General features: G+C 32.4%; 3 protein-coding genes across 5 annotated transcripts in view; 1 reads left to right on the top strand and 2 right to left on the bottom strand.

The window, feature by feature from the left end:
* Window positions 1-7,490: 7,490 nt before the first annotated feature.
* Window positions 7,491-9,495, bottom strand: LOC117690292 (E3 ubiquitin-protein ligase Midline-1-like). Its single transcript, XM_066069796.1, has one exon. It carries the CDS (start codon window positions 9,476-9,478, stop codon window positions 7,565-7,567), a length of 1,914 nt encoding a protein of 637 aa, XP_065925868.1. The 5' UTR covers window positions 9,479-9,495; the 3' UTR covers window positions 7,491-7,564.
* Window positions 9,496-11,104: 1,609 nt separating this feature from the next.
* Window positions 11,105-22,771, bottom strand: LOC105320687 (autophagy-related protein 16-1). Of its 2 annotated transcripts, XM_011418727.4 has the most exons (18): window positions 22,719-22,771; window positions 22,368-22,471; window positions 21,948-22,062; window positions 20,163-20,250; window positions 19,927-20,000; window positions 19,737-19,827; window positions 19,139-19,299; window positions 18,837-18,908; window positions 18,537-18,615; window positions 18,125-18,230; window positions 17,810-17,880; window positions 17,288-17,359; window positions 16,212-16,332; window positions 15,425-15,598; window positions 14,726-14,810; window positions 14,436-14,483; window positions 13,629-13,727; window positions 11,105-13,212 (listed from the first exon to the last, which is right to left on the bottom strand). In XM_011418727.4, exons 2-18 carry the CDS (start codon window positions 22,465-22,467, stop codon window positions 13,119-13,121), a joined length of 1,650 nt encoding a protein of 549 aa, XP_011417029.3. In that variant the 5' UTR covers window positions 22,468-22,471; window positions 22,719-22,771; the 3' UTR covers window positions 11,105-13,118. The 2 variants fall into 2 exon arrangements, with proteins under 2 accessions (XP_011417029.3, XP_065926299.1); XM_066070227.1 differs by lacking the exon at window positions 22,719-22,771 and having other exon boundaries at window positions 22,368-22,599.
* Window positions 22,675-23,226, top strand: part of LOC105320686 (phosphatidylinositol 3,4,5-trisphosphate 5-phosphatase 2) — a 39,269-nt gene continuing 38,717 nt past the window's right edge. The window contains exon 1 of one of the 2 annotated variants that reach the window (XM_020064249.3): window positions 22,675-22,814. The gene's annotated coding sequence lies outside the window, so the exon portion shown is untranslated. The remainder of the gene's footprint in view (window positions 22,815-23,226) is intronic. The other variant, XM_034473966.2, reaches the window with a different exon arrangement.

Below are 23,226 nucleotides of genomic sequence, written 5' to 3'. Positions count from 1 at the left end.
CATGGAACAATCAGATTGTAGTAGGAATTGCAGTATATTTCATTTTCGTACAGTATTTCAACCATTTCATCAATTCATATAACATCTGAATATTAAAACTTCCATCATTATAATCATGATTATTTAAACAATAGGAGTCTGATCTATTCGCAAATCTAGGGGTACAAACAAAATTGTCATTTTGACAAAATATAAAAATCAATTTGTCAACCTAACTGAATTCGATGTACTACAAAAACTAGAAAAGCAAATGTTTATCTTGGAAAATAAAAATACTGTTGATTTAATTCAGCAGTTTTTGAATCCCCCCAAAATTCTGTACAGATTCTACGAAACTTGAATTGCTTATGCATTATACTGTCATCTTTTGAAAAGACCCTGAAAACATGTTTATTGCAGACATACATGTATTAGCATTTGTGTATTACAGATTACACTTATTACAGAACAGTATTAGTGTAAGAATTTTCATAGCTTACATGTAATTTTGTTGCCTATACCACAGAAGATATGACAATAATTTCAAAACAAATTCATAAAGGAGAAGATCTGTGCAAGGATGTCACTTATAAGGTAAATTTTTAGTAATTTAACTGAGTTAAGGCGAGCCTGGACCCCTAACATTTCTCATCTCTAGATTCATAGATGTACGACTGAAGATTTTTTTTTTAATTTTCGTCTACCTTCACATCTGATCAAGTATATTACATGTAATGTGCAAGTTTCTTTTTATATTAAAAAAATATTGTTCTGCATTTTAAATATTGCTTTGGTTTCAATGACAGATCAATATAAGTCTGTTTTATTTCTAACCTAACACTTAAAATGATATGATAAATCTTAAAGACCATTAGCTTTGAAATATATTAAAATATTACTACCGCTGAAAATGTTCTATTTTCAGCTTGCCATGAACATTACCCAATCATAACAATCAAGTAACTGAATTAAAATCAATCACTGGTAAATAAAGCAGGGAAGCCCCTAATGGCTTTGTGTCAATTTTTGGTTTTTTTTGTTGTGCAATATTGAGACACTGACTTTGAGAATGTAAAAATGTACATCACAGTTACTGCTGTATTTGATAATATAGATATAAAAAGGTTTATTTGATGGCTTTTTTAAAGCAGTTGATTCTCGCTGTAGTAAGTCTGTTGACTTGATTTTTACACAATCGATCGTCGCATTCTGGACACCAGGAAGTTGCCATCTACACATTTCCCTGTCTTTTGCAATAATCACAAAATTTGCCGTTCTTTTCCATGTTATTTTGGCCAGAAACTGATTATTTGGTATTTATCCACTGATCGTCATGATCCGTCACGTGATAGCTGTTTGACAAAGGCAATGCAAAATACTTTGGTTCAATTGTCTGTTTTATTTTATTTAGGTCGATGTATAATCTGAAAAAGATACTGCTGTATGAATGTCAAACCACTGATTCTAATTTCTTAATGAAGGGTAATGTATATTCATTAAAATGAACGACGACACATCTGTTTACTTCAAGAGCCATTGGAGTGTCGACGGCGTCCTGTTAAGTACATTAAATCAAGATTTAGATATTCTTAAAATAGTGATTATTTTAGTTAATAAATGTGAAATGATGTGCAACTTGAAAATTGTGAGTCTCGCGCTACATTGGCATTGACAGTTAGTCTAAAGAACAAGTACCGGGATGGTTCATCGGAAAGTGGATACTGACGTTAAGTGGGATGTGCGGCCATCGTGTACATTTCAGGAAAAAAATGTAAACGTTTCTTAGAATGGCTTCTGCCAAAAAACTGGTCAAAACTGTTTTTATAGATGAAAAAGCAATAAATATGAGGTTTTACATGTTGTTTTATATGCAATTCACGCATACAAGAACAGAATGATGAAATTTGATTTTTTTTCCCCAGTTTTAGAAGTAGAATATTAATTTGATATTCTTTTTAAAAGTAGGGTAGGAGTTGAAAAATTAAATGTCTTAAATGAAAAATATACAAATAGTTTTGGGGAAAATAAAACTTTATTGTTCTCCCTTAAATACGGAAGCGTATTCGTGCCACCCTATATATATATATATATATATATATATATATATATATATATATATATATATATATATATATATATATATATATATATATATATATATATATATATATATATATATTAAATTCTAACTTCAAAGTTCCAACTTTAAAGTTAATTTATCCAAGTTTAAATATGGAAATTCCAAGATTAAAGTTAGAAATTTTAAAGTTTAGAAATTAAAGTTAGAAGATTAAAGTTGGAAATTCCAACTTTAAAGTTGGAAAAATCAACTTTTAAGTTGAAAATTTCAACTTTAAAGTTGGAATTTTAAAGAACAAAAAAATGCAAAGTGGCACTAATACGCTTCTGTGCTTAAACTTGTGCGAATTGGTGGTTTTTGAGACCTATTCTAAGAATAGAGTACCCTCTTTTGAGACAAAAATACAACTTAAATATGCAAATTTGGACCGTTTTTTTCACCAAATGGTCGTTGAGTGGATACTCATGACTTCCTTTCATATCTATACTTATAAATTAAGACATTTTGCAAATAAACTACAATGTGCCTGAACTAGAGTACTTGCTTACACCTTTGGTATTGCAACACATGTGAGATGATTTCCGTAAGCTGTTACTGATTTTTATCTGAGAAGTTAATATTGTAAAATTAATCAAACACCTACTTTCATTCTCGATAAACGAGCCCGAATTAGCAATAATGAGAGTAAGGCGGTGGACACGCTTTGACAGATCCAAGTCGGGGATAGTCTCGATCAAAATATGTACTTGCAATGAAATAATATTGAAAGATTACGATAGAGTGAATATATTTACTGTGAGCCTATTTAGAGAATATTTAAAAGTTAAGATTTGACAAATGTTGAATAAATATTTATAAGTCAATTCGTTTTTTTAGTGGGCGATTTTAGTTTTGATATGCTTATTCGCTTGCGAAGCACGACCTCTGGTGAGAAAAAGGATAGAACTTTCCAGAACGGGGTAACAAAGAACGCGAATTGACTAATTAACGAAACGTGTAGGACGAGTTCATCATGTATCGGGGGCAGATACCTTGGATCGGACTTCGATTAATACAAAAAGTTAATAAGTAAAATGGAACAGTTAATACGATTTTAGTATTAATGGAAAGAACTGTCCAGAACGGGGTGCCTAGAAACGGCAAGTTATAACCATCGGCTTTGACCAGCTACTTTGAATCTGACAACTCTGGATTTAAATATGCATGCAAATGGATAATAATGCATAACCTAGCGCGTGTTTTATTTTGAATTTATACATTTTCATACCACGACAGATTGGTTGTAGACCTTAAACATTAATGAACAGATTAATATATTCCACGTCTATATACTGTCAATCGCAACTTCTCGGGAAGTTGCGATTGCTATCCTGTATGGATAAATGATGTATGCATAAAACGGGAAAATTTAATGGAGATGCCCCCCCCCCCCTCCAGATTTTTTTTCTTTTATCTGAAATTCTTATTTTCCACAGTTATAGAAAATATATTGAAAATTGACTTCAAGAACCAAATTACACAGAGATACACTAAATGCATATTTACTGGTTTTAAATAAATTCATGTAGAATAATAAAGTTTTTTTTTCAAGTCAGCTGCAACAAACGAGTAAGGCATCGTACATGTACATGTGTATATTATCCATTTCAGTTTAGATTTTTCATCCCGGCGCTCTCCTCTAAATATCCAACAATGCAGGGTTTTATTTATTTCAATTTTAAACGATTAAGATAAGAAAAATTCGGACAAAGTTTATGCAAAAATGAAATAAAATATATGGTTCAACATTTTAAGCATTCTATTATAATAATGTGTAAAGTGTTATAATTCCCGCGCTTGCACGGGGTATAATCTAGTTCTTCAGAATTTAAAATCTTAAATATAAGTCTGTAGCTGTGCAGCTGTAGCTAAGCGACTAAAAAGGTATTGTTCTGCTCTTAATTGTATGCGTAATTTTCATATAAAACAACATCGCAGCAATGTTAAGGCGTCCCGATGCTAAAATACGGCTGGAAAACGATATTATTTGATTCATCGCAACAATACTTTGACCGGGAGTATTTCTAAAAATCTATGTTACATTGATTGACACCGATGTTTAACATTATATTTGATGCATTTTTGTGACGTCATAAGTACTTTGTAATCACGTGACGGGCAAATCCTAATATTGCAAATGATTTATTTCAATCGCATCGGCGCAGGTGATTAATGACATTAATTCATAAATATTTTAAAGAAAAATGCTTTGTTAAGTCATATACTTTGAAGTTCTTGCTTGGAAAAGAAATAGATATTTCGTTTATTGAAGATAATGTTGAAACATTCCATAAAATCATCTAAATAATGCACATTTTTACTAATCAAATGCGATTTACAAAAATTGGGTTAAATCCGTAAGTTTCCCAATCACGATTCACACTGGTACTTATATTCTCTACCAATTTTACGTAAAATATTCTAAAATTGTGTTGATCTTTCACCTGCGCCAAGCTGGTTTTACATGCATTAAAATTTCTTCATTCAGTTGAAAAATCCATCGGGAAGCCTTAACATGCCTGCGAAGTAGAACCTCATATTGTTTGCTTTTTTATCTTTTGACAACAGTTTAAGTCAGTTTTGGACAAAAACAAACCAGTTCAATAAATGGTTACATTTTTATCCTCAAATGAACAAGTTAGCCCCACATCCCCCAGGTTTCAGGTCTTTTGTACTTTCGGGAAAAATCTGAGTTCCTTTATTATTATAAGCAGAGCACAATTAATTATCCTAAGTGCAGATGGTGCTCATGACATAAAAAAGGATGGTATTCCATACCTAATGCCAGTGGCCCAATTTCAGATTGCATGAACCATTACTAGCTTGACCTATTGCTATCCACGGTTATCTTCTTTCATTCATTGTGCGTAGTTAGAAAAAAAACTCAACTCTTCTTAACTACAAAGCCATTTATCAGGGAATATAAGTACATGTATAGTTCAAGATGAACATAAAATCCAATGTGAAAAAATGTGAATTTAAGGCCCTTGGTAAAAGGTTTTTGGTGTTTAGAGTGCCACTCTTTTGATACATTAATTTAAGAACAGAGTATTCTTCTTCACTGCAAGGCGTCTGTGTCTATGGACCTTTTTTTTACAAGTATATTGGTGTTCTAAATGAATAAATGTACGACCCTTTGATGGCGTATGCATAGGTTATATATAGATTAATTTATTTATTTTGTTTATGGTTTCCTTAAAAACAATTCACAACGTAAATATAGTACAGCCATTCAGTTAACTAAATAATAAATCAAATGTCTAAAAGGTGCCTGAATGGCATAACTATGATAAGATTCTGGAATGTTTTACTGTTAGGTGTGTTACAAATCATATAAATTCTTGATAATTAAATGCTAGTATAAGTTTGTACTTTTTTGCATGATGATCAGTTGTGTACAACAATTTGAGTATCATCAACAAGCAAATAAACGGTATATCGACATACATTGAATATGTAACATAATATAATGATTATGATGACAATGAAGTATCATAACAACATAAAGAATGCCAAATCACGAGGACATTTTATTCACTTGGTATTTTTGCATACTTTAAAGAGCTTTCCGAACAAACTCGTACACAGTTTTGGGCTCATAAGGATCTTACAGGGCTTATACGGTTTTTACTACAGTATTTCGGTCGTAGTTAAGTAAACACTTAATACATTATATAGCATTGAATCATGATTTTTTGAAGTATACACTCTCATAACTGCAGCGGTGTGTGCATACAAATTGAGTAACGCGCGTAATGCTTATATTTACATTTTTTAACTTCTTGCCTTGTCTGCAATTGTGATTCATACCTTAAAATTCCTATCTTATCCTAAGGGTAAGTTAATATTAATGGAAGAGCCACAGTAACAGCCACAAGCGTGAACTTTGATTTTCGCTTGTGACGTTGCAGCTTACAGCGTTCAACGTTTGTGACGTCATAATTAAACTCGTCAATTTGACCTTTGACTACTTGTTGCATTTAGAGGCATTTGAAGATCACAGAATTTAATGGAAAAACACAGTAGAATGTAAATATTTACATTTATATAAAATATGGCGGCTGATTGTTTACATTCGTTGCTATTTTATGATGTCAGTAGAGCTTTAAGTAAACAGTTAATACATCAAATTATTGCATTTATTTTGTTGGAAAATAATATTCTTAAAATAGTGATAAAGGTAAAACAGTAGGTGTGTTTAATTTTACTGCAGTTATTTAAACAATAAAATGCTTTCTTTGGTGATTCATCCGGGATATGAAGGTAGCGACATTGCAGAAAATATTCATAACCCACGTTAGCGGGTTATGTAAATTTTTTCTGCAATGATCGCTACCTTCATAACCCGTATGAATCATCAAACAAAGCATTTTATTGTTTATATTTATACATCTTTCTTTTAACTAATTCATTAATTGATTATCGAAAGTTAGTTAAATTCACTTTATTCTGTTAATAAGTACATTAGCAAAAAGAAACAGCCAAATCGTCTCTTGTGAGACTTTGAGTCAGACATCATCATGATTATTTCGTGCAGTCCGTGATTTTTCAACCGATAAACAGGGCGTGTCAATTTCACCCGTCAGTTTCTGTCGCGGTAGATTTCGACCAATCGATAAATGGGGTGGGTGTAGATTTCAGTCTGGCTGTTTCTATAGAGCATTGAATAACTAGTAACTATAAGTTTCCGTAAGAAATAGAGGAAATAATACTTGGTAGATGTAACTATTATTATTTAAATTTTTGAGTTAAGCCAATTATAGGGTATCTTCCCTATTTATCTGCCATTTTTGTTTTCAGATATCATTGTTGTTTTGATGACAGTGCTACACTGGATTGTGCATCATCTTGGGCATTTTCTCTCTGATCTTAATTTTTGAATCGTGCATATGGAAATTATTTTGGTCATTTAAACTGACAATTAAACATGTCCATGAAGCCTCTCCTGATGACCTGTCGCATGATATAATTTCCGACACGCAGTATAATGAAAATTAACTTTGTTCAATGATTTGTGTATTGAAGATCTCGATATATAAGATTTGAAATAAGACTTACAGAGTGTATTTAGACAATGCGGTAACACTTTTGTATCATGAAAAAATATCATACATTAAACAAATAGGACATGAAATCAGATGATGATTAAATACAAATAAAGTAGTTTTGAAGTACCAGTGCGCAGTCTTAATTTATTCGTTTTGTCTTTAACTAGTACGTACTAGTATTTAGATAAGCATTTGTAATAGGCTTTACTAGTATAACATTTTAAAACTCCGACCAGATTAATTTATAGCTAAGAAAATTCCAATGGTATTTTTAGCAACCTATATATATATATATATATATATATATATATATATATATATATATATATATATATATATATATATATATATATAATATTTTAAATACTGTCTTGTACATCTTAGATTGAGAAAATGTAACAAACCAACAATATTTCAGTCACTTCATAAAATGGTAAACAAGCAGTTTTCCCTGTGATGTAAGAATCAATTTAACGTCATTTCCCAGTCTTTTGACCCGTATCCCATACATCTCCTGAACCGCTGAAGTTTGTTGTATAATCTCTCTTATAAATTTCCCGTTTTTATCGAATTGAAGAACATTTTTTGATCCATTACAGGCGACGTAAACATTTCCATTCGGATCACAGGTCACGCCTATTGGTCGTTCCATATTATTCCCTTGGTACACCGGGGAAGCTGATTTTGATTTGCTAATGTCAACAGAAAAAAGTGAATCCCCACTGTGGTGTGTATAAAGTAAATCCTTCCTTGTGGTAGCTAGTACTCCACTAGCATATGAAGCCCCTTGGGGTATTTCATGTTCTTCACATTTATTGCCTTCTTTGTCATAAAATCTGAATACCTGACCATTGGACTGATTTCCGATCGAAACAACAATTCTAGCTTCAATAGCACAAATACCCCATGCATTTTGGGGCATCTTTAACTCTTTCACAATTGAAACTGAGAGATCGTCATGTACTTTAAACATACAGACACGACCAAGATTTTGATATCGCTGGGTTACATAGAAAGTTTTGTTTTCCAATACTGCAACAGCCCAAGGAGTTCCAGTCAGTTTGGATGACGACAACTGTTTTCCATTCTCATCCAAAATATACACCATTTTTTGTATCTGACAAGTAGTTACGAGATAGCGGCCATCAATAACGTCTACGTCTGTAAGGCACGAACTCCCCTCTACAATGACTGATTTCTCCAACACAATCTGTCCTGACTGATAATTTACTTCTTTCTGTCCCTTGACTTTGATTTCTCCAAAAGTATCAAAAGAAGAATGAAACTTTTGAACAGTTTCATCAATATGTACTGCTAAATTAGATGTTTGATACCCTTTCTGGAGCTTATTAAAGTTTGTTTTAGCTTCGGAAACTGTTTTTCCGATTCGTTTTAATTCTAAAAATAACGCGTTTTTGTGTAGCTTGTCCGATTTCTTCAGAATGTTAACATCATGTTCTATCTTCTTTTTAAAATCTGAAAACTCAGTTAGAATATTTTGTAAGAGCATTGATTGTTCTTTTTCCGTTTTCTTTAAGTTTCCTATAAGAATTTGTTCTTTATCCCGTACAGCATTGATGATTTCTTCAGCCATGGTTGAAACCTTGTGTTCAATGTCTTTTGATTCTTTCTCCATACTTTTCAAGTCGTTTGTAACTCGTGTTATTTCAGTGTCGCACACTTTCTGCATATCCTCTATTTCAGAGCAAATGTTTGGTATGTCTGCACTGCAATTCTGGGCACAATCTTCCAGACTATTGACTTTCTCACATTTTCTATGGGACACCGTAGCACACATTAGACAGCATGCCTCTTCGTGGTCAAAACAATAAACTTCTAATCTTCTACTGGTATGCTGCTTGCAAAATAAATCAACGCTAAAATTTTGGTCTCTTTCCGCGATATTACCCAGTTTGTGTTCCATAGTGAGTCGACTAATTTTATGAAAATTGACACAACTTTCGCACAATTGATCACAACACTCCGGACACCATGAAACTGCCGGCTGTGATTGCTCCAGCCTGCTGCAACAATCACATAAAGGTTCCTTGTTTTCCATTTTCCCTTGGTCGGTTAAACTGACGATTAAATGGTTGTGTGGTAAGGTATCCACCCACTCCTCAGGATTTGTCACGTGATAACATTTCCGACACACAGGACAGTGAAAATCAGTTTTGTTAAATGATTTATCTGTTACGGAAGATGATATATAAGATTTAATACAAGACTTACAGAATGTATGCAGACATTGTGGCAATGACTTGGGATCCTGAAAAATTTCATAACAAATAGGACATACGATCAAATCATTCACAGATGTTTTCGTTGCCATTCCATAAAAAATTGATGGTGTCCTGTAAAGCACATAAAATAATAATAAAAAAAAACACCTTTCAACGGCTGCCTTGTAAATCCAACGAAATATATCACAAACCGGCTTCCCCTCTCACCTCAAGTTGAAAATGCTTCTTCGATGAAATATTGTAAAGGACTCAGTGTAGCAAATAGCTTTAGCAACCTGTACCAGTTGTCAATTTGGTTACGTTAAAAATTCTTCTGGTTAATGAATTAAGATCTGAGATATATTATTTGTTTTCCCAAAAATTTGTCTCATTGGATTATCATTCAACCCTTATACACTTGCTTCTTTAATATTTGTGAATGGTTTGAACAAGAAAAGCACTAGTAGTTATATATACAAAAGATTTGTCGCCAAAACCTAACTATATGTAGGATTCGACAATTTAAAAAAAATCCGTTTTGCCCTCAAGAAAAAAACTCAAATCTAGGGTTACAGATATTTCCACCCTAAAAAATTCGAAACAAAAACATTAAACAACTTTCGGGTTTTATTATACTAAAAAATACGTTTCTAGTCCGTGATTTTTCTTTTTCTTACAACAATGCACAATTACTTATAAAAGGAATAAGGAATCATTCTTTGAGTATTATGAGGTGATAATTTCGGTCGGGTGTTATCAAATCCAATAAAGCCCAAAGGGCTTTATGATAGATTTGATCACGCCCCGACCGAAATTATTTATTGGTAGGACGTAACTAATATTTTTTGCGTCAAAATAATCTAAAATTGACACTGGTTTTGAGTGAAATATGCATATATTGCGTAATTTTAGTTCAAAAGCCAGACAAATCTCGTTAATTTCAAAGAGGCAAGGCTGTATGGCCAACAGAAGCAGACAGGTCTACGTCAAGTTGCTGTTTGATACAACTACCAAAAGTCCAAGCACTATTTAAAAGTGTCTACCTAATACACTTATTCGTCCGTGTTATTTACACATCAAAAGAGTCCAGCTTTCAGTTATTTTAGTACTTTGATTGAATATAAACTACTGTAAACGTGAAATATTAATTGTCGCTTGAAACACTACATATCAAATTGTTAGAGACAAACCAAAATTATGTCAGTATGATGAGTTGTATAAAATATGTTACAAATGTTAAGGAAAGTCGTTTGAAAGATTATTCATGAATTGAGTACTGGGGTTATTCATGGCAAGAGGAAGAGTTAAGTCACTAAAAATTACCTAAAAAACTCTGATCGCGAAAAATCATGACAGTTCAGCGAGATATTTCATAAATACATATATGTACCTCATTTGTTTTTTATTAAAGAGTTTTTGAATGGTGTATGGCTTTCAAAAAGTTGTTTTCATTTACATCGATGTGCACTCCAAAACATTCATGTGGTGGATGTATTAAACCCGTCCATCAAATCGAAAGATAAATCATTATGATCTATGACTGATGAACTTAAAGGTTCTGAATCTTTCATTTTTTTTGTCTCAATGTGACGTAATAACACAAGTCATTATCTTCAAAATGTAAAATTTCTTATATATGAAAGGGTACATGAACATTGTTGAGCGGTGTATTATCAAATACTAGTAGATATGTCTCAACTATAATTTGAGTCAGGGAATGAAAAATAAACCCTCAATAGGGCTACATATAAATTTATTGATATAAATATTTAACTCAACAACAGATTAATATTGAATATGCACACAAACCTTTGTTTGCAATCAATTTCACATTATGCAAGTACACAAAATCACAGGTGGAAGTTTTCTGATTTTCACACAATTATACAGGTAATCAAACCATACTTAAACTTTTTCTTTACAAAAAAGATCACTCTAGCACACACCTATTAAATCTTGAAATGTACTTAAAACTTCCATATCTAAACCTTAAATGACCTTCAATACACTGAAATTAAATAAAGTTTCATTATTTTAGAAATGATAAAAGAGTATCCAAAAGTGCATCAATAGTAAAAATCACAAAAAAACGTTGATAAAAATATTACATCATATGGCAACATTACTTGTGGTAGACAGATAGCCATATGCTGCTAAATTTTACACCATTAAGTTGATATCATAGTGTGTTGTAGAAGTCCATGGTGAAAACTATTTATCTCCCAGACAGAAAAATACGAATGTACAGTTACATTACATATTTCGTAAGGTTCTAGCACTATAAACAAATAGCACATTACTTGAAATTAAAAAACCAAAATGTCACAATTAAAACAACATTCATGCAATCATCGCCACACTCACACTCTGTACAAATAGTCTGTTAAAGAACTCTCACACTCATTAAAACACAAACCTCATGGAATTCTTAAAGTGTATGCATGAAAACAGAGCTTGCGATGATCAATCTCATAATAATTTCATAATAGTCATGTTTCGTTTTTGAAGCTGCATGGAACAATCAGATTGTAGTAGGAATTGCAGTATATTTCATTTTCGTACAGTATTTCAACCATTTCATCAATTCATATAACATCTGAATATTAAAACTTCCATCATTATAATCATGATTATTAAAAACAAAATGATTCTGATCTATTCGCAAATCTAGGGGTACAAACAAAATTGTCAATTTGACAAAATATAAAAATCAATATGTCAACCTAACTGAATTCAATGTACTACAAAAACTACAAAAGCAAATGTTTATCTTGGAAAATAAAAAATACTGTTGATTTAATTCAGCAGTTTTTGAATCCCCCCAAAATTCTGTACAGATTCTACAATACTTGAATTGCTTATGCATTATACTGTCATCTTTTGAAAAGACCCTGAAAAACATGTTTATTGCAGACATATTAGCGTTTGTGTATTACAGATTACACTTATTACAGAACAGTATTAGTGTAAGAATTTTCATAGCTTACATGTAATTTTGTTGCTTATACCACAGAAGATATGACAATAATTTCAAAACAAATTCATAAAGGAGAAGATTTGTGCAAGGATGTCACTTATAAGGTTAATTTTTAGTAATTTAACTGAGTTAAGGGGAGCCTGGACCCCTAACATTTCTCATCTCTAGATCCATACATGTACGACTGAATTTTTTTTTTTTTTAATTTTCGTTTACCTGCACATCTGATCAAGTAAATTTCATGTAATATGTAAGTTTCTTTTTACATAAAGAAAATATTGTTCTGCATTTTGAATATTGTTTTTGTCTCAATGACAAATCGGTATAAGTCTGTTCTTTTTTTAACCTAACACTTGAATGATATGATAAATCTTAAAGATCATTAGCTTTCAAAAATACCAAATATTACTACCGATATAAATGTCCTATTTTCGGCTTGCCATGAACATTACCCAATCAAAACAATCAAATAACTAAATTAAAAGCAATCACTGGTAAATAAAGCAGGGAAGCCCCACATGGCTTTGTGTCAATTTTTGTTGTTGGAGTGCAATACTGAGACACTGACTTTGTGAGAATGTAAAAATGTACATCACAGTTACTGCTGTATTTGATAACATAGATATACAAAGGTTTATTTGATGGGTTTTTTTTTTAGAGCAGTTGATTCTCGCTGTAGGACTATAGAAGCACTGAGCAACTCTTGCTCTATGAATTAGTCCACTGATCAAGTAACTGCTGACCATCAATGCTATGTACCGGTAATGCTACACTCAGATATCGGACCATAACACAGTTTTCCGTTGCTTCTCGCAGCTCAATACGTAGGATCCGACTGGATGCCAAGAACAGGCTATCACAGAATGCCTAAAATAAGAAATAGCATCAAGTAATGTTACTATGATTTATATCAGTATCAGCTTTTCAGTAAAATAAAATTCAATCTCAGTCGTTGATTTGACAGACCAGTTAACAAAATATTAATACAAGATAATAATAGATTGCAGGATATACATGTAGAAAGGTTAGCTGAAAATCACTGACTGGAGCCATATTAAGCACAAACCAATTGCCAAGAAATAGTTGACTGGAACTATCAATAAAGTCAGTTTAAACAAATGACATATTGAGACTGTTTCAACTAATAACATGTAAACAATGGATTTTTATTAAATACATAATTCTATCACAGCTTTTTGTTAAGTGCTGTTAAACTGAATACTCGTATGATCTTAAATAACATAATTTTTTATTAGAACATGCACTTCCAACTTTATACTTACGCATGTTCTTTAAGGATTTTTTCAACTTTTCCTTTTTTGATATTCCAGATATATATTGCACCATCACTTGACCCTGCTACTGCATAGGAAGTATCTGGACTGTAAAAAGACACTAAAATATTAGGATAATGTATAGGAAATAATGGACTGTAAAATGGGACAAAACAAGATATCTGTGAGCCAATGCTCACTTGTGATACCCCCGCTCTGATGTAAATTTAAAAAATAAGCAAAGTCAACATTTAACAGACAGTTCACACCAAATTTGTTTAATGATAAATCCCACCATATGGCATGCCTAAAAAAAGATTGTGATAAAATTTCAATCATCTGCAATTAATAGTTGCTGAGAAATCTGTGATGAAAATTTGTTTCAAAATTTAGGCTAAAGATAAACAAAGGTGTCATTAAACAGGAAGTTGATGTTTGATTTGTTCAAAAATGAATCCCATCATATGGCATACCTAAACAAAGAGTGTGCTAAATTTCAAGCCTCTGCATTTAATAGTTGCTGAGAAATCTGTGACAAAAATTTGTTAGGACAGACAAACAGACACACATACATGGGTAAAATAGTAAACCCCCTCTCCTTTGGAACAGGGATATAAAAATACCAGAGTAATGCATAGAAAGTATCTAGACTGTACAAAAAAAAAAACTATTATCACAATGCAAAGAACTATCTCGGCTGAACAAAGAGAAAAGGAACACTGTAAGGATCTGGACTGTAAGAAGAGACAAAACTAGTACGATAATTCAATAGATATATTTGGAGTCTAATTATGCGTCCAGGTAACTAGAACTTACCTAAAAACAGCTCTTGACCAATCACAGCCAACCTTAAAATCGTCGTGACTGAAAAAAAAAAATGGGCACATCTATGATCAATACCGTATGTAGAAATAATTTAACATATTTATGAAAAACTGTGTTTTACTGTAAACATGTACATATATTAAATATATTTTGTGAGATATCTGTGAATGTTACTTATGTATCTTGTTGATCTCAATCTGACTTTTACACATAGTTATGCTGCATTGATTTTCATTAGACTGTCAGATACGACTCGCTGACTGTAGTTATAGTATACTCACGCTAGTGTCGTAGATATTTGGTTCATTCTCAAGTCCAACACCTTTAAGGTATCGTCTCGTGTACAGCATAGTAAACTCATTTTATCTAAAAACAAATTGCATTAGAATTACAACCATTATCTGCATTTATCATTTTAATATGCATCCATAATACTCTTTGAAGATTTTCTTAATATCATTTAAGAATAATTGAAATTGATAAAGGGAAAAAAATCAAAGATTTCATCATGACGTGTCCTCTCTTTGTTGTGGATAATATAAACACAAGAAAGAAACAAATTTCTTACAGAAATTTATGATGGAAAAGTCTGACATCTTTTGTCCATATAGATGTTCTCAGAACACTTCAAAGTACTGTTGAACTTTGATATCTCAAACACTGATATCTTGAATACAATGGATATGTCGAAGCGATTTGTAAATCCCAACCTCTTATTTGTTAAGTATTTTACCCTTAATATCTTTAATACTTGGATATCTCAAAGTTTAAAAATAGTCCAATCTAATTTGAGATAACAAAGTTAAACTGTAATATGTTGTACAAGGTATTTATTATATATGTTTTTTTTTGTGAGAGTGTAAGGGTGTGTAAATTAAAATTATAACTCTAAGAGACAGAAGTGAAAATCTGCAACAGCTAGAGTATAGAACAAAGATTCAACCAACTTAAATGATATACATGAAGCAAGCCAATCGTACCAGGAGAGAGATCTAGAGATGTAAGTCGTCCCTGGAGCAGTATTTCATTGGTGTTGCTGTCCACACGGCTGTCCCAGAACCGGACTCTTTTGTCAAAATGACCACTGACTATGTTGGTTCCATGAATAGTCACAAGATCGTTACAACTTGAACCAGCAAATATAGTTTTTACACCTACAAAAGGAAAACAATTAATCCATGAATGGGCATTATAATTATACATACCGGTAATAAATCTGTTAATTTTACATTGGTTGGTAAAGATGTACCAAAATATTGCAATAATATTTGCTTTCCATATCTTATTTTTCAGATTAATTGAATTCTATCTTTTTTTTCTTTCTTTTGATGTTTTTTTTCTAAACCAATGCACTATTTATTATACTATCAACATATCACATGATTGTATATTCCACGTACAGCTTTTAACGGAGAAGCATTTTTGCAATGACTTAGCAAAGATTTGAATTAGTGCACCTTTGAGAGTATGTTTGTATAACTGTATGTTTCTGTATGACATTCGCCATTGGTTTTTTTTTCACATTTACATAGTGAAAGCTGTTTTTTTGCCAAATGTAATATGTTTACAGCAAGACACTTGTAAATTTAAACCTGAACTTAATTTAAGTGACCTTCAACTTCAAATCTGACAAAATGTTTATGACTTAGATTTAAAAAAAAAATCATTTATGACTTAGATCAAATAAAAAACCGAATTAATATATATATATCAACTATAGGGTTTCTTCTTGTAGTTTTATCCTGATTATACCCTTGAATCACTTACAGGATCTGCTGTGCAGGTCCCAGATTTTGAGGGTCCTGTCATGGCTTCCTGAGACCACTTTAAAGCTGTCACCCAGGAACTTGGCTGCCAGGACTTTCCCACTGTGACCAGTCAGTGTATGCTGTAGTTTACAAATTGGAAATTAATGAAAGCTGTCATACCATTCTTTTCATTTAAACAAGGCATCACCTTTATGAGACCACCTTTATAATATTTGTTGAAATCATAGTTTATAATCTTTATTAAAAAACTAGTATGGCATATTTTAGTGCAGTTTAACTTAATATCATACCATATGATAAAATATTGTATCATAATGTATGTGAATTTCATACTGTATTGTATGATACAATATTTATCAATACACTACTATACAATACAATATTGTTCATGTGATAAAATATAACATAGTGTCATATGATATATTTTACAGTATAATATTGTATAATATCATGATACAATATCATATTGTATTATATGATATGACAATAAGTTAAAATTGTTTTAAGAAATTAATCATTTCAATGGAAATATTGAAGACTTGAATAGTCAAGTACGTTGACATGCACAAAGTTGCAAATGCTCATTACTTTGAACTGACTCTCACAAGAACAGTTGTTAGGGTTTTATAAAAACAATTACGAATGATCTGAAAGCTATGGATCAAATTCAGCATTTAAGCCTGTGCAGTACATAAGTATCATAAGATGCATTATTCATGAAAGTTTAGTGAATATAGGGCCAGTAGTAACTTAGATACGGCTATCAGAGGCACCAGCTCCAAAAACCTTAATCTTAACTTTATCCAGCAGCTGAAATTCATGGCCCCGATTCAGCATCCAAGTCTTTAAAGTTCATAAGTAGGTCCAGATGCATCATCCATGCAAGTTTGGTGAAGATAGGACAAGTAATAACTTAGATACAGGACCTGCTCCAAAAACTTTAACTAGGTCTGGACACCGACGCTGGGGGTATGGCATAAACTCCCCCGACTTTATCTTGGCAAGCTAAAAATTGTTTTCAGTGATAAATAGTTTGTAGATTTCACTGAGTAAACAAGTCATCTTGGTACCTACCCTGACTCTGTGGTCGGTAAGAGACCATACCCTGCTGGCAAAATCATTTGAAGCTCCTAGAATTGTATTTTCCTGAAAAACACAAAAAAATAATCAAAACTGCACCCCAGTGCACAATATACTCTACCATGGTTTACATGCATTCATCAATTATGTGAGATGATGGTGATTTTTTTTTTTTAAGGCATCTTGTGTTCAGAAAACTTTGTTGTAATATTTCATCATCCATCCCCTTTAGAAAATTAATGTTTACTAATATTTAACATGTCAGAACCTTCCTTAATTAACCATTCAGTAATGTTTGGGAACTTTTATTAAGCCAGTAAACAGCAAAGGATCTTTTTATTAAACAGTATCAATACAGATCCTGAAAAATCTTCTTGGATGTACAAGATTAACCTCTTTTAGATATATGTAGATTCACACATTTTCTTGATTATATAATGTCTATATATATTTACATCAATATTTTGTTATATGGCCAATTAAAAGTATGATCCCTACCTGTAGTTGAAACCTTACCTCTAGATCAAAGTCCAGAGCCATAATGCCGGCATTGCTGCCTGTCAAGATTCCTTTACACTCACATTTACCTAAAAAAAAATAAATGATTTCTTTCGATAAACTCGACTAACAGAACCAGTCATGAAATTGTTAGCATAAGTTCTTGGAAAAAAGCTCCAGAAATTAAGCCTCAAATGATATACTGGTACATTGTAAACTAGCTCACATGATATATGAATGAAATTCAAACAGATTTCATATTTTGATTTTATTGTGTGACAATTAAGATCATGGTAATAAATGCCTGCACACATGCAACAAAAGTGTACCTACCATTGATAACTTCCCAGAGTTTGATCTTTCTGTCAGCTCCTCCTGTGGCAAACAAAGACCCTGAAGGACTCCATCGCACTGCATTCACATCACCATCATGGGCATCCTACCGTGTAACAATCAAATGAATACATGCAGATACATATGTACATGTTCATGTTATACCTGGATTTCAGCCTTTTAATTAACCCATTCAAAATCAAATCTAAATTGCCTCTTATATGAAAATCAATATTTTCAAAATTCAAAGCAAATCATCTGCATTAAAAATAACAATGAATGAGTTTTTGAACTTCAAATCTTCATCTATATGTACAACACATTTGCAGGTGTGTACATGTTTTCCAGGTATATCTCTGGATAAGTTATGCAGAAAATTTTCTTGCATTATGTGAATCTTAAATCAACTTACGAATTTGTACTGGGCTTTGGTAGGAAGGGAGGCACTTAAACAGATAGGAATTGACGTAGGAACATACACTCCTGCCTGGCTGTAACAAGTGAAATCAAAAATGTTAATAATATTTATCCCTGTTGATATTTGCTGTATTGTTTCCATGATCAAAAATATCTTAGTTTTATCTTTCAATATCAGAGCAGTAGCTTTCATCAAAGTATATAGGTATGTATACAAGTGAAGACATATGATCATTTCATGATGAGCTAGTCCAATATGTAACTACAGTACATATGAATGAGTTTCTATTCATACTTTTCAGGTAAAATTTGAATATTTTCTCTTGCTGCATCTTCTAAATCCTGTCTTAGTTTCTGTTGCCGAACTCTGAAAAGACAAAGAAAGTCAACCATCAATAAACTCATACTTATACAGCAAGAATTCATAGAGTCAATCACTAAACAACAGTTACAAGCAAGATGCACAAATCTATATGTAACAAATCTGAAGTACATATACAACACAAGTTATCATCTTACTAGATATCATAACACAAGAATTTAACATTTCATTCAATAAAACGAGCACAGAATGTGTTTATGATGATCCTGACTTACGCCATGAACTGGTCATTCTCGGCGTTCAGCTGGTCGGCCATCTTGGCCTGTTGCTTGATCCAGCGCTCCAGCAGCTGTTGATTGTCCTGTTCCACTTTCCTGTACTTCTCCTCCAGACCCGTGTACGTCAGCTGTAGGGCCTGGTGCTCATCCTTCAACATCTACAAACAAAGGGAGAAAACAATATCACAGTCAAATGGAAAAAAAATATTAACATTTAGCTCAAAAAGGATAATTTAATTGACAGGAGAAAACAACAGCAACAAACAGAAAAAGAAAACAACTGATTCAGTCCACATTCTGTCTGAGACATCTTGCTGGATTGAGGGTCATCAAACTTAGAAAAGCTCACCCTTGATCTCAATCCCCCACTACAAAAGGAGCATGATGGGGAAAAGGGGAACCCAAATCAGAAGTGAGCATATCTATTCAGTTTTATGGCCCTGCAGTCTGTTGTCATGAAAGTAAAATAGAAACCTAGCTCTTTTTGCCAGGACTTTCTTCACAGTCCATACCAAATGTTAATTTAATCTTGAATTGGTTGAGCATAAAAAAATCTATTTTGAACTTTTTATATAAATATATTGAATATTGGTACCTGATTTGTGGCTTCCAACTCCATAATGGTACTTTCTAGATTTTTAATTTCCATTTTCAAAGCCAGTTCATTGGCAAGTAAATCATTCAGTCTGTAAAATAAGAACATACAAATATAAATGAATACGACTATACCTGTATACATAAAACAATTGAGTTTGAAAAAAAAATTGCTGCGGATCACTAATTACCTGGCATCCCTTCCCTGTAATTCTTTTTCTTTGTCTTGCAGTGCATTGTTCAAGTCAATTATTTGCTGTGTGTTCTACAGAGAAAACAAAATCACCTTTTCATAATAATGTAAAGGAAACTCCTTTTTACAAAACCTTTCTAACATCAACATTGAAAAGGATAACAAAGTTGTTGATCAGTATACAGATTACAAATACGTGCAGATATGCTAATAATTGCTTAACTAATGGGTTACCTCCCCTCTCCTCCGGTGGAGTTCTGTAACCTCCTCTTGGAGCTTGAAGAGTTTCTGTTCCAGAGCCTGACTGTTTCCACTGCCTCCACTGAAACACAACATAAATGTTAAAAATATATTTAATGCCATATTTTTAGCAAGCTCATTCTACAATGGACAAGCTCCTGTTTAGATGTATAGAATATCTTTCATAAATTAACAATTTATAGTTAGAGTTTGAGTAACTGGGTTGAGCATATGGCTCAGTGAATGCAGTCACTAGGCCAGTAACCCAAAGGTCGCTGGTTTAAGCCCTTCTGTGGTCACTTGAATGACTTGATGTTGTATTGTCTCAGTCTACTCAGATTACTGGCTGCCGGGATTAACCTCAATGGACTCGTGTCCCATCCAGGGGGAGTCAATGACTCTCATCCACTTAGCACCATGGAAACCAGGGGTATGAACTGGCCTGATCCACCCCCGTGGCTCAGAGAAGGAAAAAAATTTCACTTGTTTTATTTATAATTGTTATACTAACAGTAAATGTCAAATGCCACTATAAGAAAGATTGACTTATAAATGTAAAAAAATTACCTTTTCAATATCTTAATTTATATATAAGGTATTTTGAAAGTCTAACACAATTTTGAGAAAATTAAACTCCTGATCCTGCATAAATAATAATGTCAAGCTAAAAATGTTTTCAAATGTAGAAGCGAGATCCAATACTTTAGTATATTTTGCATATCATTAATATTTCCCATGTGTTAATTATATTAGTATTTCAGTTCTAAGGCAATTGCTTTCATTTTACATTTGTGGCAGAAGACCTTTTCTTGCCAAGGACCATTTCTCGCCAGTATATTGTTTTGCCATTTTTCGTATGTAGTTTTATATGCTGATAAAATGACGTAACAATGCACTTGGGAGAAATGGTATTTGGCAAGAATTATAGTTGCACGTCAGTATCGTTTTAAATTCAAAGTTACAGTACCGAACAGACCCAACCTAACAGAAAGTAAACCCAGAGTAAACCCCAAGTAAACCAAGAGTAAACCCAGAGAGTAAACCAGATCAGAAGTATACCCCTGAGGTAGACGCTACATGTGTAATTGTAATATTCAAGGAGTGGGAATTACAGGCAGTTAGATAATTAGATAAAAGACAGGTCCGCCTCACATTTAATGTTTAAAGAGGATCCCAAAAGCAAACACCCAGTAAACCAAAGTAAAACCTGAGTTGATCCAAAGTAAACCCTAACTGGACACAAATTTATTCAAACGTATTTTGCTATTTTATTTTTGTTTTGAAATAATCACATTGACCAAAGACATAAATAACAGAGATTGGTTACTCCGCTATCAGCGTGTTTTGTTGTTGAAAAATGTTACAGTACCAACCTTGCTTTGAGAACTATATAAATTGATATATTGATCTTAAAGCAAAAGTTTATTGTTTTTATGAAACATGTGCTTAGGATTTAGACGTTTTTGAAACAAAAAACTGTAAAATTAGATAAATATATAGAAAATATATTGGCCACCTATAAATCATCAACGAAATCTCATATAACAGGTAGCCAACTACCTCCTAAAACTCCTCTTTTAATATTCTTTGTAAGACATAAACTCATGAAAATATAATATCTTGAATGTTTTGGTAATAGCTAGATTTAGCTGTTTATATTTCAATATATTTGTTTATTAGAAAGATATACTGATTTAAACTGGGAATACTTTACAATAGGGACTTCGAGATTTCGATCAGTTGTCAATCTCTATTATTTATGTCTCTGCTTTGACTTACCCTTGCTCAACTTTGATTTGCAAACCAAGATTTTCTTCCTTAAGTTTTTCTGCTTCCCATGTGAGTTGTGTATTTTTTGACTTCAGTGACTGTGAAGCTTCAAAATGTTTCCAGTCTGTAATGTAACACCCAGTTTATTGTAGCAAGATTCAAAATCATATACATACTTTATGTTTATTTACTTGATATGCCTTCTTCTGTTACATGAATTAAGGAAGAGGAAATTCGGAAGAAGCAATGAAAAATGCTCAAATTCGTGTTTTCTTAACTTGGCATTCACTGACACGTTTTTGTAACATATGTAAAAATGGAGTTGGCTGTGCTGCAAACCAGAAAATCTCCAAATATTGAAATTTCACAATGATGCAGGCATTTTCACAATTAATATTTAGATTAAGTATCTTGAAAAGGAAAACATACGTGAAGATATCAATGACTCAAACGGCTCCTTTTCCTTCTTGTCCCGCTGTCTAAGCTGCTCTAACAGCGAGTGTTTCCAATGAAGATCCTTTGGATCCATCCTGCTACAGGATCCAAAGGGAAAATAATATTGGTAAAGCCACTGTTTCGTATCTAAATATTTTTTTCTGTACTGCCTCAAAAAATACGACATTAATATTTAAAAACACTTAAATACTCTTTTTTGTCTACTTTTTTCGATGTCTCAAAATTTCAATGCATAATGATGCGCTTTTATGACAAACTCCAACAAAAGTACAAACCGAAAGTGAAAGTAAAAATAAGATATTTATACATCCCATAACATACTACCGACTATGGATATCTGTTCTACTTCCTTATTGGTGAGGACGCCTTCATGAATAACAAAGAACAATCGCTTATTTAAACAGAAAGTTCCAAAAGCACGTAAGTACAAACAAGTGGACTGAAAGCAACTTTTGTTTTCCTCACTCTGACAACTTCTTGCGAAATCTCCTTCACATGATTGTGACAGTTTCCTTTCAGATTCTGTAAAGCAACAAAAGTAGGCCTACTTGTAAAGGCTTTAAAAGTTTGTTTTTAAATAGAACAGTCATATCAAATTATTCTTCTTACCGATCTTGTAAATATATGCTTCTTATTATTTTGTAAACCTAGTTAATTACCGCTTCCTTGTTTTTCATATTTAAACGTTATTTGAATTAATTGGTGCCAATAAGTATGACTTATCATGTAAATGGATCAGGACATGAGGTCAAAAATAAATGATCAATCGAATTCTTTGAGTCTCTTGAGTCTCTTAAGGCTGCTAACATGATTGCATGGCCTTATTTAGTTA

Source organism: Magallana gigas, chromosome 8 (assembly GCF_963853765.1).
Source record: "Magallana gigas chromosome 8, xbMagGiga1.1, whole genome shotgun sequence".
Classification (NCBI taxonomy): domain Eukaryota; kingdom Metazoa; phylum Mollusca; class Bivalvia; order Ostreida; family Ostreidae; genus Magallana; species Magallana gigas.
The sequence above is the reverse complement of the archived record's forward strand: the minus strand, read 5'-3'. Positions and strand labels throughout refer to the sequence as shown.